We start from the raw sequence: 15,585 nt of genomic DNA, 5'->3' as shown, positions 1-15,585 counted from the left end.
TCCATGGAGAAAAGCTGGAGTATGTGAAAAGACAAATTCCTAATGCAAGAAATTGTATAGGGCTAATAAAGAAACATTATTATTATTATTATTATTAAGCTTCTGGGACAATTTTCCCTGGTGTGAGCATGTGCATGTCTGTGTTGTGTCACTGTGTGCCATGTCCCACCTTGTACGATACTGTAGGTGCCAGCAGTCGTGCGACCCTGAATTGGATAAAGCAGTTAGAAAATACATGGATAGATGATATTATAGGAGAGCCAGAATTAAAATAAGTACATGACAGAAATGATTTTATATATTTTATTTTTTAGAATTAAAGAAAACAAACATTGATTGTCATTTACAGCAAACATTCAGAATTTTCTGTGCATTAGAAAATCAACTAACATTATTTACCTACGTTTTCAGAAATGAAATTAAACTTTACATTCTAAAGTAATGTAAAACATGAGATGCCTTACATAATTAAGTTTTGTATTTACAAATGAAAAAAACGAGACCAAAACTGTCACCTTGCTGGGTACATCAAAATTTGATTAAAACTTAATTGATAACAGGGTATCCAACATTAATCAGTAAAATAATATGCATGTATTATCAAAAATCCCATCTCCAAACACTGGGCCTGTAATTTTTAAGTAAAAGGAATTTACTAAATATTTTATCTGCAACACTCAAGACTATATGGATAATAAAGGCAAATGTATTTTTGTAATATTTTTTTCAAAGACATGGGAGCTATAACAAAACAGCTTTACTTAGTCCCTTTTACAAATATGAAAATATATATTTCTAATCAAGCTCAAATATTTTCTAAAAAGACTTGGCAAAGTCTTTATCAATTATATTAATTTTACACACTTCATATTTATAAAAAAGCCACCAACACCTGTGGTAACATTTACAGAATGTTCAACTGTACAGAAATATTGCTAAAATAGTATTCTTTGATTTTTGTGAATGTTTTGTATACTTCCATAGTTAACTTCTCAAGTGAATTTCAAAATTCATAGAAGAACAGCCTAAAATTATAATACCCTACTGATCGAACAGATTTTATTGCAATCTTGCAGATTTTACACTCCCTCTGTGACTTTGCTTTTGTGACATACACATATCTGCTTAATACTGTTTAGAAGGATAAAAAGGATCACTCAAAATAATTTTCCCTGGAGAAGCCACTTCTATATATGCATAAATATTCAAAGGTTGGATTACGTCAGGGTGAATCATGGAAACATAGCAGTTTACTGTAGGACCATCAATCATTAGTGCGAAAACAAAATTTCATTCAACAATAGGTTTGAAATCAACTCTTAAAATTGATTATATATTTTTTTAAATAACTTGTTCACTGGTACAGAACTTTCAGCTTGAATTGACAATCCTCTTGCATAATGATGTTATTTGTCTAGTGTTAACTGAACATTCAGTTAATGGTCTTTGGAAAGTCATAAGGAACAGAACGGGAGAAAAGATGGCATTTTCATTTGCTATTGGTGTGAATATAGTGCAGAAGAAACCACAGCTGGTTAAAGGCTCCATTACAATCAATTCACAGTAGACAAATATATATGGAATTCTAACACACTGTTGTAATTTGCCTTTTCCCTCCAACAAACAAAAAATGTATACAAAAGATTACAATACAGAATTCAACTAAATTAATCAATTCAGTATTTCTCTTCAAATGCAACAAAGGGATGAGAACACACAAAGTCTTGGTAATTAGGAAATTTAATTATGATACATTATAATTAATTGTGAAGTTCATGTTTGATAGTAAAGCAGGATTTGACAGTAAAGCATTATTCCAGTACTGTTTTTAAGACTTCTCTGCTTCAGCTATGGCACTTGATTATTTATCCTTATCCTTTTGTGGTAATTTAGGTATAGTGGGATTAAGTATTATAGTCCCTAGTGGCTGCAATTTCATTTCAAATTCACAGCTTTGCTATGCTCGTGGGACAAGAACTAAAAACAACCTCTAGGCCAGAAACAAATTCATGTCATATTATTTTGCTTTTCTTCATACAGCAGTAAGTCATGATGACAATTTTATGTTCTAGTGCTGGTATTTACCTTGAAAGATTAACACAAGCTATCCTCTTCTTATCTGACTCAGCTTTACATTTAAGGGTTGTGGTAAAAGTCCACAACACTCTTTTCAGTCAGAATGTCGTTTTAAGTATGGTGAACAGGAGAGTCATGTTCCTTCATCATATTACAGACAAACCTCTTCCACAAGTGCCAACCATATGCGCTCTTCTTTAAATACTTTGCCTCTCGTAACAAGTACTATTTTCTGTTAACGTTTTCATGGAGCATTTTCTAATTGAACACAAATCAAAGTATTATTTTAATAATGTCACATATCGTTATCATTAGTGAATTGTGAAATAATGACTGAAATACCCCCTTTACTTATCAACTCAAAATGACACCTTTTGAACTTCACTTGTTACAGAAAGAACCACTTGCTACTCTTGGATGTAACAGTAGCAGTTAAATATCTGTTTTACTGTCTTGTTACAGAAGTGGTGCAACTGTTGTCTCTCTACTCACATGTACTGTAATGCATTCAGCAGTACACTCTGAATAGAACCCCAGAACAATCAGTGAAAATCCCCAATCCACAACACAAATGACTCAAATACTTAATTTTTGTGGGACAACATGCAAAACACCCAGAACAAATAGAACATACAATGTACTGTAAAGATCATAACATCAAAATGCTTTCAGTTATTGCTACAATACCTAACAAAGTAGCATTCTTTCCCAAACCCTTTTTCACTGCCTACCTAGAAACAAAAATAATCTAGCAAGACATAATTATCTATTGTAGCTGAATTCACTGTGCTTCCTGGATTTAGTGGATTAGAGATGGTCAATCAATTAGAATACATTTAAAATGACCAGAATTCACCAATATTTTCAACTTGTGAACTATAAACTATGCAAAATTAGTACCAGTGACTCAAGTTGAATGTTCAGTCAAACCTAAAAGACATACAGTATTAGGATTTTCAATAAATAACTAAACCACATAGGAGTCTTTATGTTTTTGAAGTAAATGTTTGCAATACAGCTGTTTAAGTACTTGAAAATTTCCTTTTCTGTAATTTTCAGATTATAATAATTGAATTACAATTTTACATCTATTGGACATCTGTAATTTCATATGATTGAAAAAGCAACACTGCTATCTGTTAAAAAAAAAAAAACTACTATACATTTAAAACACAAGTTGACAGATACCTGCAGGACTTCTGTTTAGCAGTGTTTACCAGTTTACTAATCCATTAAAGTCTCGGGTGTACAATTGACTGGAGATACAATCTTGCATTTCTGACTGTGAATTCAGCTAAAAGGTGTTCATCACACTACCCTGAAAGCCTTGTCTGGGTATTTCTTCTTTAGTATTTTAAAAATTCATTATTTTCAAATGGAAAAGTTATAGATTCTTTTCTCTTTTTATGCACCAAAAACATCCCTGAGGAAGATACAGTTAAAATGCTTGTCTATACATGATTGTCTTTGACAAGTGAATGATAATGGTCAAAAGTAAGTAGAGCATTGTAAGCATGTAAAATCCTTTCTGGTTTATCCATTTAAAAATCGTGTCTTGCTTCATGGCAGTGAGATGCAGCTGGGCTACATACTGAACATTCTTCAGTACAAAAAATATAAATGAATGCATAACAATGTTAGTCTTAAAATTACTACTTTGTTCTTTATTAACGTCTCAGTAACAGTAAAGTTGAATATGAGTATATGTGGAAGCATTCCTCCATTATTTTACTTGAAGTGAAACTGTAAATAAATGCCTAAAGTATTTGCAATTGTCAGTACTGGATATTTACTGTAAAGTCTCATGTACTTACTGAAATAAATGTCCACATCCGTTTTTGTTCTAATGCTCATTCACAACAAAACAAAAAAAAAAACTTTACCACTTTCATATGGCTTTCTTGATACAAAATATAGACAACACTGCTGTTATATTTAGCATAAACACTTATTCCTTATACCTTTAAAAATCATCCATTACATACAGGCCTGTTCAAACAACTTATGGAATAGATAGTATTTAAGAAAATATTTCTGTGGCCAAAATATTTATTTTGATGCAGGTAGACGATTTTTTTTTCTTAAATATACTATTTAATCTGTTTAGGTAAAATTTGTCAGCATCTAAGGTATCTGTAGATGTTCCTGCAACATCTCATTTTTTTATATAGGATTAAGAAAGAGAAGTCAGATACTCAATTTTTAACAAAGTGCCGGCAAAAAAAAAAATGGATTGAAAAATATTTTCACTCTTTCCACTCAAAATATACATTATTCTTACAATTCTACCATGAAACTAAATCTTAATTTCCACTGCTAAATAATTTTCATAAAATTCTTTCATACATAACTTCAACTTGTGCAATAAGGAAATAAAATTTAGTAAGAAACCATGACTGTACAAAAACTTTAGGAATTACCTATAGACATAGATCATCAGTAGTGCAAAATGTCCATTCTGTAGGGTTTTAAAAAGAAAAATAAGAAAAGCGCAATGAACGTATGAAAGTACTTCCTTTTGCTGTTTAATTTCTTTTTTATTAAATTATGAAAAGCAGAACTGATTATCAAGCTGAAATTTACAATAGATGTTAAATCACAGAGGCAGTCTGAGAAATGTAATTTTAAAAGGTTCTTAAAGTGCTTCTATTTCTTGTACCAAGATACTAAACATGGGTGATTTTGTGATACTATTCATAGCCAATTTGTTTTAATAATACATGCAATAATAACATAGAAATTTTAAAGGATGGGTGAATAAATATGAAACAGGTACACACATACTTGTACAGATACACACTGTGAAACTGAAAAATACAACTTCTGAGAGCAAATAAGATGTTGGCACCCTGTTCACATTATGTGTGGATGGTTTTGGTCATTTACTTAAAAATGCCTCCACCTAGTGGAGCAAATAAGAAAAAGCAATTATCAAAAATACACTACTTTATGATCACAGCTGATTTGTACATTACAAATTTAAAAACAAAATCTACATTTGCTCAGGTTCAAATCTGAATTAAAACCAGATTTTCCTTGGCAACAGATAAAAAGGCAATGTGACTAGCTTAAAAAAAAACCCTGAGTAGTCAAAATAAATTAAACAAAAAAGACTAACCATAACCAGTAAATTAGGGCATGTTATTTACATTATGGATAAACATGCAGAAAGGCTCAGATAAATGCTACCGTACCCCATGAAAAATGATTGTCTATCACAACTTGCTAGAAAATAAAAATCAACACTGGAAACTGTTTCATTGGAATTACTTGAAAATACCCTGTAATCTAGCTTTAGAGCTGCTGATTGTTATGTGATTCAAAACCTTGAGGCTGTTTAATGCCTTTTCAATAAAATCCAAGATTGCTAAAAGATTGTGCCTTGTTAAATGAAATCTACAACACACAGTAGAAAAGACAACATGCTTTATGCTTTGTAACACATTACGTCCCCTAACCCATTAAAACCAGCTAACCAAAAGTGTACCACCCCATGAGCAAATATGTTTGATTCAAGAATTGGAAAAGAAATAAAACATTGAGTTGATCTATTCTGTATATCTGTGTATTGAGTTCTGTATATCTAATGTGGGTAATAATTTAAATGAACTGAAATATGTAGGAGATTTTTTCAAAAACACTAAAATAAATGTTGTACAGCTTCCACCTGCTCTACTTACTGTTGTGTCACAGTTGATTACGTTCTACTATGTTGTATTTCAGGTTGTTAATTGAGGAGTCTTATCTATGACCTTATAATGTTTGCCAAAATAAGGCAAAGGATAATATCTAAAAGTTGGAAATCTCTAAACATCCTGAAAAGTGCATGAAAATGCGTGAAGGAGTGAAGAGTTTTTTTGGGAAATCTGACGCCGAACCCTTTGTAATTAAAATAAGAAATGATAAAGATGGTTTTAATGAGAAAGAAACTGAACCATGCAGAAGTTAACTTTCAATATTTTTAAGCAAAATATACATTTTGCATTTTTTGCAAAATAATTGTATTGCATTTTACAATTCGCATAGCATATAGTGTTAATACAAAAATGCCCTGTTCATAGGACATTTTTTACAATTTTACAGAGAATATTGTAAAAGTAATTATTGCTGTGTTTATGAGAATCCTTCATTGTACCAGCCTTATATAGAGTTTTGTAGGAAAAATGTGCAAAATGTCTTCAATACTGCAGTCTTGATGTTTTATAAACAGAACCACCCCACACAGGATTGTAAAGCTATAGTTCTAGTGCAGTTTTAAGAAGTATTAAGAATGGCAAATCTTCAGATAAACTTTTACAACAGGTAACAATAAAATCTTCATCTTGAAAGGAGTTCAGTTATTACTGACTTTACAGCAATACAAAACATTTGAAAGAATGGTGAATCTGTCAACTCAGATTATTTACTCAAAACATACTTTCATACTGTATGTTTAAGGAGAAATTCAGTTTTAATCATCTGAAGATCCATTTTTCATGAACAGTTCTAAAACAATCCAGACAAGGCTTTACTAAAATGTAACAACCTACTGTAATTCTGCCTTTCCTGTTATATCACAAAATTTTTACACACCCAATACTTTACAAATTCTGTACGCATACAGTACAATTACTGAAAACACAAACAAATCATTAGCCCTCTAGGCTGATTTTGTCTTAAATTACAACTAAAATCTAAACAGAACAGGTATTAATACTGTAATGTTCTGCTCTGCTCTTGTGTACTGCGTATCTACTGTACAAACATTTTCAGAAACATTTTCACTCCTCCCCTTACACAGGTAAAAAAACAAAATATGAACAAAATAAACTTACCCGAAAAAAGACAACTTACAATTTTCTAAGTCTGTACATTTCTGGTCAGTTCTGAAAAGCCCCTTATAATAGGTGCATATTTACATTCTTTAAACTGTATCGGTGAATAAAACTGTAGTAAGTGCGGGACATTCCTAGTGTTGCAGTAGTGATGATTATAGTTTATTCTCCATTCACAGATTGCTTTATCTGAGAGCCACTCCAGTAGCTACAGTATGTTGGGGCCTCTAGTCACTTGGGCCCTGTTGAAGAGTCTGGATTAAAAAGCTCCTTATATAATGGAGGAAAGAGCATGTTGACAGTTTCAGGATGTAACTGCTTAAAAGCCTGTAACTCCTCTGTATGCAGGGTGCAAAGTGCTGATAATGTTGGGATCCTGGCAACCAGCTGTAAAAATAAAGGAAAATATCACTGTCAAAACTGGTATTTTCTAAATTCTGGTGTAACACTGTGAATTATTTATTTACAATATTTTCCATATATTAAATCCATTTAATACAGAATTATCCGCTGGCATTTGTTGATATTAAAATATACAAAAGAGGAATACTCCTGTTTATACAGTATTAAAATAAAACATACAAGAGTTGATAGGTCATGTTTTAAGTACATTTAGTAATGATTAACTTTCACTAAATCAAATCAATCTATGTGTGCCTTGAAAATTACATTTATGTGTAAAAAATAGTACCTACATCTTGAATGTGTCCTATCTTTCTGTGAAAAGATTGTTAAAGTGTCCAATGAAGTTATATGCTGAAGTCATTAGTCAGTATTAGGGTTCACACGATGTCTGCTATTACAGAGATTATGATAATGACTACAAGTGTTCTAAGCAGCTTAAAGTTCATTCCAAGAAAGCAGAGGCTCATTCTGCACAGTGTGATGAATACATAGTAGTACATTATTCTCAATATGGACCGAAAACAAAAAGTTTGTAGTTTCCATATCCATCTCATTGGTCCACAGATTCAAAATGTCACTCAAGTATTTTCTATATGGACACTGAATATTGTTGCATAATTACTATGAAGATTCATTAGTTCCAGTTATTCTATGACTATTCTATATTATGATAACTCAAAATATATTGGAGTTTGCAAAACTAAAATGTGTTCTCTGAAAACTTCAGAATAAGAAAAGGTGTGGCTAGGATCTTGCCTTTTAATTAAGTGAGCTCACTTGCAGTTGACATACAGTATACTGTAACAGACTAGTTATAATACTATAACATTCCCAGAAAAAAGATACGTAAGAATGTAAATGTAACAACCTACATTATTACAATGAGTGTAACATTCAGCCTTTCAGAAGTATTTAAAAAACGTCTCTTCAACTTCAAGTCGTACCTTGGCTAACGAATCCTCATCCAAGTGGTTCTTCTGCATCACATGTTGCAGCGCAAAGTATATTTTCTCCTGCAGTTTCTGTACTTTCCTAGGCTCCACCAGCCATGGACGATCTATTCCGAGAAAAAAAAAACACTTTTGTTTGCTGCAGTTCATCCTCCTCTAAAAAACATATTATACATGCAAATATGTGTAAATATTGGTTGACAACTGTTTCAGCTGGGGTTAACATTTTTGCACTTTTCAACTTGTTTGCCTTACTCAGAAGGTTTTTAACAACAAAAGGCAGACGCTAGGGGTCTCTGCACCCCCATTACAGTTGTGTGCAACTGGCATCTCTTTAGTCATGAATGAAAAACAGCACAGAATCACCCATTCTACGAGTGCTTCATCCTCTGTTATATACTTGTATTAAAAACATTAAACATCACACCAGTTGACATGACTTGGATGACCGTCATATTGCACTGTCTACTTCAGGCAAATCTAGTCAAGTTAAATTTGCCCAAATCTAGTCAAGCTACATTTGCTGATATTTCAAATACCAATAAGAATATAGATTATAGTAATTAATTGACTTTAATTTTCCATTTTTATTTTGAACTGTAAGGAGATGAATAGTTCTGATGGAAATAAATTATAAAAATTTAAATATATAAAATACACTGTATATGGGCAACCTTACTTAAGGGCCAAGAAATGAGAGCAGCAATCTGAATCCTATCATTTATATAAATTAAAATCAGGATACATTTGCTAATTACACGTCTCTTTTGGAAAGACTGCATATTCTCAGGGGCACTGGAGATCTACCAGTCTTACCAGTTGATATCAAGACTGCCGCTGAGAACAAAGCAATTTCCTCCTCTGTGAGTTGAAGGGAACACAGACTCTTAGCAAAGTCAAAAGCTGCACTGACTAGATCATCTGATCCTGTGGAAAAATACAAGAAACATTAAAGGACTGAAGTGCTGCAAAACAAAATCCACTGCTGTAAAGACATTAAAGTAAGAAAAGTTACAAATAAAACGTAGGTCTTTTGTTTGTTATTGCCCATATAAATTCCAATGATGAATTACATTTACAGCATGTTGACAGATACTGTAGTACATTATATTGCCAAGATTATTTAACACAACTATCATCAACCCATTCTATTAAGGTTATAGCCAAAAACGATTAGTTTGGGATAAAGAAAGGAAGTACAACTTAATCAGTACTAATAAGTCATTCATTGTTTTAATACTATACATGTCTAGTTAAAAATATTTTTCAAATCAGAACAGTATTTGTGCATTTAAAATGAGAAACCAGGTATTGCTTTTGAGATATACTCCTTTCATAGCCTGATGTGGTGAAAATATGTCTCAGATCATTTCAGATAGAATTTAGCGTTATTGTGTAAAAGGGTATTTAACCCCTTCTAAATTGATTATTTTTTACATATTACATGGTTAACCAAAATAACACACAATCCCAATAGTTACCTAGAGCTTTAAACATCTGCATTCCTCCATATTTTCCCTCAAAAAGCACAGTGTTGTTCAGTGGGTTGAAGGCACGACACATTCTCACCAACACAACTTCAAGACAACCTTGAAAAAACATTTAAAAAGAGATATATTTTAATTCTGGTGTGTATGCCAGCTAATAAATTAGATTATGGTATTTTCCACAGTGAAAAAAGAAACGTCTAGTTTGTTTAAAGGGGAACTGCAGTCCCAGTTTCTCAGACTAAGAACAAAATCATGAGCTTTGTGAAAATACTGTATGGTTGCCATGCTGTAGCAGGCAGACGAGAAACAGCTGGTTTCAGCATGGGTAAGAGAGAGAGTTTGCACGAATTGTGGCAGAAATGCGTCCCTTTCTGGTCTGTATATATTTTAAATGATGCCACAATGTCGAGCATTTGGATGTTTGAAACATCCAAATGCTCGACATACACAAAACAGAGGATCTGATTAGCAGAAAGTCAAACTGTTTCCTTTTCCAAGAGATATTCAACCAAGAGTTGGGTAATAAACATGGGCACTGATGTTGGTTCCATCAACAAGTTTCTCAATGAGATTCACGATACTGTGTACTTGGAAGTTTCATTGTGGTTTGAAATGCACTCCTGATCGCTGGTTCATTATAACCCAGTATAATAAATATAGCATTGCAGTTCACCTTTATGTTTTTTTTTCCTTTCAGCTACATTATCATTCCATATATTACCTGGGTAAAATGTCATAACAATATGAAATAATTGGAGAACAAAGTTGGAGAACAGTACTTGTAATTCAAACGAGTCAGATTTGCAATGTTTTTAAGCTGTAAAAATGTAATAATAAACAACTGAAGAATATGAAATATGCCTACAAAAAACAAACAAATAAAAAAAATACAAATAAAACTTCAGAAGATCCTTCTACTATCATGAGACAAAGTCAACACCAATTTGTTACTTTACACAAGAAAAAAGAGAGAATGCAGGCTCGGAGAACAGAAGTATTTGAAACGCATGTACAATGTGCATGAATAAAAGGAGATGTGCAAAAAAGAAAATTTGTCATACATTTATGTAATTTATATTGTCATAAAACGTTAAGGCTCTCAATGCTTACCTGATTTAAGGAGAAGAATCTGATCATTCTGACACAATTCCATAAAGCCTGTTATCCGTTTGGCAAATTCAACCACGTACTGAATGGCATGTGTGATCTGGATTGCACATTGCTGCCACAAGACTTCACGTGTCTGCAGAAATGAAAAATAAATAATTCAGAAATACAAGTAGCTTCAAATAATGATATTTAAGTAACAAAGATGGCACGTGATGCTTTGTTTATTAAAACATCAAACTCTGCTTTGGAAAATGAGAAAAGCACAAAAAAGTCAGGTGAAGTACCATTTATCATCTCATCAATTGGCAGTGCCCTGGACAATATTAAGAGTAATAATTGAATAAGTTACAGACTACAGTAATTTATGAGAAAATAAAAAATATAACTACACTAAATTGTGTAACAATTACAAAATACAAACCAAATTCAATCAAAGGAAGTGTAGTACTGTATCATATATTTTCATGAGGCAGAACAATACACAACTCTGTTTAATATGAGTATATACAGTATTAAACCATAATATAGACAATACCTCAATACAATATCCTGTGTTGTATTGCCTACAAATGTGCTGTATCTGTATGTTGGAAAGTAAGCTGTCATGTTGAGAAACAGTAGTGCTAACATTCTAGTACAGTCCAATGTGAGGAAGATAAGCTCTAGATCTTGCATTATACAGTATAATTTGCCTATGCTGTTCGTTAGTGTGGACAGGAATAGTGTTGAAATGCAGTATAGGGATCTTCTAGCTGTTGACAACTAAAGCACTAATCCTACGAAAATCCAGTGGCTAGAATTAGATGAACTCAAGTTCAGCAGGCTTTGAGTTTACCATATAAATTTCACAAATCACTGACAAGGTGATTTCAAACAAGAGTCTGTTACCTTATTCTGATACATTTTAATTTCTTCATAGGTGTGGGTCTGCCATGCCAATTGCTGCAATTCCTCCACAGTGTACTGACATGTCTCCAGATGGGATTTAATAATATTCTGAGCAATTCGATCTGTTTAAAAAAAGAAAACAGGGCATGTCTGAGGTGAATTACTGGGGAAATAAGAATGCAAATTATTAATAAAGATAAATTACTGGGCTCCTAAAATTGTTGGCTTTGAAAGTACTTGACAATATATAGAAGTGGCAATGCATCATGTGGAAAGACATAATTACAGTATTTAGCAGAAAAAGAATGTGAAAAATCGCTGAAAGACATCAGAATTATAGCATACAAAAGAAAGTCTGGGCCTTAGAGCTCAACCTAAATAAGAATATAAAAAAGGTTCAAATAAGAAGAGACCAGTTGGCCCAGTTAGTCCATTTGGTAGTTAGTAGTTTCTTTGGGTAAAGAAGTGTCCCTTGATCTCATTCTTTTTAATTTTTAACTTTCATGTAGTTTTCTTGTGTTTGACTTTAGTTCTGAAGAAGACTGCTGGTTTGATGTTGTCAATGTCTGTGAGGATTTTGAATATGTGTAGAAGGTCCCCACATAGTCTTCTCTGTTCCACATTAAAAGAGGTTGTTTCTTCAACCTGTGACTGGATGACACAACCTTAAGCCTTGGAATGTGAATGGATGGATTCCAGAAAAGCAATATCTTTTCCATAATGGTGACCAAAATTGTACACAATTTTCTCAATAAGGCCTTACTATTGTATTATGCAATCTTAATGCAATGCCTATTGATTTACATTCTATGCTTTTAACTACTGTATATATCCTAACAGTTTGTTTGCCTTCCTTCCCACATTATCTATATGTACTATAAATGATGTTTCCCATTTTGTATTTTATTTGTGATTTTGCTACCTACATGCACAACTCTGCACTTATATACACTATGTGCATGTCATCCACTAAACAGTTTGCCAAAATTTTGAATTTTATCAAAATCTTTTTAATGTAAATTTCAGTTTCTACAATGTTTGCTAATCCTCCTAATATGGTATCATCCACAAACGTGGATGGTTTACGGACTATACCAACCAATAAACTACATGTAAAAGAATCACAGTATTACACTGAAAATACCAGGAGTATAAGAAACAAAATATAAGAAATTGAAACAACTGCATTATTAGGCGATTATCATGTAATTGGAATAACTAACCTCACCTGATCACTAGACATGTCACGTGCCTGCTTGTTCAGCCAAATACTATGACAAATGCAGTTGCTGTATTGGTGGTGATTATATGAGAACAAGTTATTTATGTTTCAATATATTTTTCAACTTTTTTACACCCCCTTAATCTTGCCATTTAAAACTATTACTTTACATAAGAAAAAACGGAGACCTGTCAAGTGGGACAGTCCCATGTAAGTGTCCATGCACCTACCTATTTCAGTTATCGTCACACCGGGGGCTAGTTGCCCGTCTGTGAAAGAGCTGTATGTAAACAAGTTTGGTACAGGCGTCAGGTCATATATAGGCTCCTGCTTGATTGGCTTGATCCCAGCCATGTCCATCCCTGACTGATCTGGAGAGGGCTGTGTAGAATCCATGCTGTAGAAACCATTGCCCCCTTCAGTTTTTGGCAGGTCAATTATGTGTCCATTGGAGTACGTCCCCCCGATCTCATTGTTGAGGTTGCTGAGACCGTTGCTGATGCTGCTGGTGTAGACGCGGGCAAGTGCCTCGGCCTCTCCGTTCTGCTGCTGCCGCTGCTCCTGCAGCCTCTGCTGGTGCTTCTGCACCTCGGCGTACAAGCTGTCCCTCTGCTTCTTGGACATCCTCCCAAACTTCACGGCTGGACGCAAAGACAAACTCAGTTAAACACTAGATCATCCGTGCAGGAGGAAGAAAAACATCCAGTTCAGGTACTGGAATGAATCAAATCATACAAAGCACATGACACGTATTATCTGTTTGCCATTGGCAGCTGGGATTTAAATGAGGAAATCTCTATATATATTATTTCAAACTTGCTATGGATTCAAAATCAAGTATAGTATAAATATACAAGCCTTTAAATAGTAGTGTAATAAAAAATAAGCGGTCACTATCATGAAAAGTGTTGGATATTAAAGTGTTAAAATTTCATCCAACTATACACTATACAAAATCAGCTACTACAGAAACAGAATTCAGAAGTAATACAGATTAAAGACTGTAAATGCCAAATTAATTTTAAAACTAAATAGAAGCCATTTACATTTACATATACACTAAAACTAAAGGAACAGCTACAGTGTGCTGTGACACACCGACTCATCGACAAATTGAACATAGTTCTCAAGACATAATTTGGTAAAATTACTGCTAATCCTTCAATTCTTTGTTTAAGATATATCTGTAAAATATATCTGTACAATCGTGTTATAAATAACAGAACTTCCACTGTTTTCCACAGCAACAATGTCTTCAAGGATTACTATAATGTTTTGATGGTTTTCAAATCATGAATGTGTATTTTACAATCATTTATTTTAAACAGGTTGACGTATTACTTTTCCACAGATCACAGATTTGATATTGCTTGGGAAAATAAATGTATGTTGCTTAATTCTTACCATCTCGAGACATTCCAAGGGCAAGACACTTTTGCAGTCGGCAATGCTGGCATCGATTTCTGTTTGTTCTGTCAATTAAACAATTCCTCTGGCGAGGACAGGAGTAGGAGGCATTGTTCTGTTGGCTCCTTCGGAAGAATCCCTGAAAATTACGGGAAAGGGGTCCTACGTAAACAATGAGCTCCTATCATCCATGGAAAAACAAGCGTGTTTAAAGATGGATGTGTTTCAGAGGAAATTCTCCAGAGGGAATTAGCAATCGCCATGATCTTGGCTCAGTGTTTGCATCTTAAAAATCAAAATCCCTTCCTGAAAATCAACCATCAACTCTGGGATATAGATGTGGGGTGAATGAATTAAGAAAAGTATCTACTGTACTGTATCTCCTCTACACTCCATAATTTATTGTTGAATTTCAGGTAATCTAGTCAACACAGGTAATGATACGTTATGATAAAAATGAAACTAAATAATTACTAAAAGTCCACTACTTATTCTATATACATCACTGTATAGTGTACTGTATATGTATATATACACTGTTGGTGTACAGTATATTGCTCATCCAATAAAAATCTTTGTGCAGTATAAATTCAACAATCTGGGTGTTATTTCAGTTCATGACACCTACAAGCTGTTCGTTTACAGTGGTAGGATGCCAAAGAAGCCAGCTAACAAGCCACTAACACAGGCTTGGGTTAGGCTAATTGAAAAGTGTAATGATATCCAAAGGGTCCAATTGACCCTGAAGTTCTCAGTTAAAAAAGGCTTCCTATACGATGACAGGAGCACCATGGTTGTGTCTCTGTTTTTGTTAGCTCATGGCAATACCTGAAAAAATTTAAACTACCGCGGTGTTCTGTATGGGATATGTAGCACACCGTAAATCTTTTATCCTGGCAAAAGAATGACTGAAAACCGAGGTATAAAGATATAAAAATAATAAATCAAAAGAAGACAGAAACTCACATCAAGAAGACTTTTTGATTAGTACATTTTCCCACAGTAGCATATTAACAAATACTGAGGAATGCTTTTTGTTCATTTTTTTATTTTTATATTTTAAAAGTTAACTATACAAACCAGTAATTACAAATACATAAATTAAGAGACTCGCTCCTAAAAATGTTATTTACATGAGAAAAGAAAATGCCAAATATTTAACTTTTTTAACCTTAATAGTACTTCTATATGCGTTACAAACATTTAATCAGACTGGCAAACCA

The 15,585-nt window shown here is 33.2% G+C and overlaps 1 protein-coding gene across 2 annotated transcripts in view; it reads right to left on the bottom strand.

Moving 5' to 3' along the window:
* Positions 1-292: 292 nt before the first annotated feature.
* Positions 293-15,585, bottom strand: part of rorb (RAR-related orphan receptor B) — a 51,807-nt gene continuing 36,514 nt past the window's right edge. For both annotated transcript variants that reach the window (XM_088630122.1, XM_088630121.1), the window contains exons 3-10: positions 14,360-14,501; positions 13,186-13,596; positions 11,734-11,855; positions 10,846-10,978; positions 9,727-9,834; positions 9,062-9,172; positions 8,240-8,352; positions 293-7,277 (exon numbers count right to left, since the gene is read on the bottom strand). In XM_088630122.1, coding sequence (XP_088486248.1) covers positions 7,122-7,277; positions 8,240-8,352; positions 9,062-9,172; positions 9,727-9,834; positions 10,846-10,978; positions 11,734-11,855; positions 13,186-13,596; positions 14,360-14,501 — 1,296 coding nt within the window. In that variant the 3' untranslated portion in view covers positions 293-7,121. The remainder of the gene's footprint in view (positions 7,278-8,239; positions 8,353-9,061; positions 9,173-9,726; positions 9,835-10,845; positions 10,979-11,733; positions 11,856-13,185; positions 13,597-14,359; positions 14,502-15,585) is intronic.

Source organism: Lepisosteus platostomus, chromosome 4 (genome assembly GCF_059453375.1).
Source record: "Lepisosteus platostomus isolate fLepPlt1 chromosome 4, fLepPlt1.hap1, whole genome shotgun sequence".
NCBI classification, from domain to species: Eukaryota; Metazoa; Chordata; class Actinopteri; order Semionotiformes; family Lepisosteidae; genus Lepisosteus; species Lepisosteus platostomus.
The sequence above is the reverse complement of the archived record's forward strand: the minus strand, read 5'-3'. Positions and strand labels throughout refer to the sequence as shown.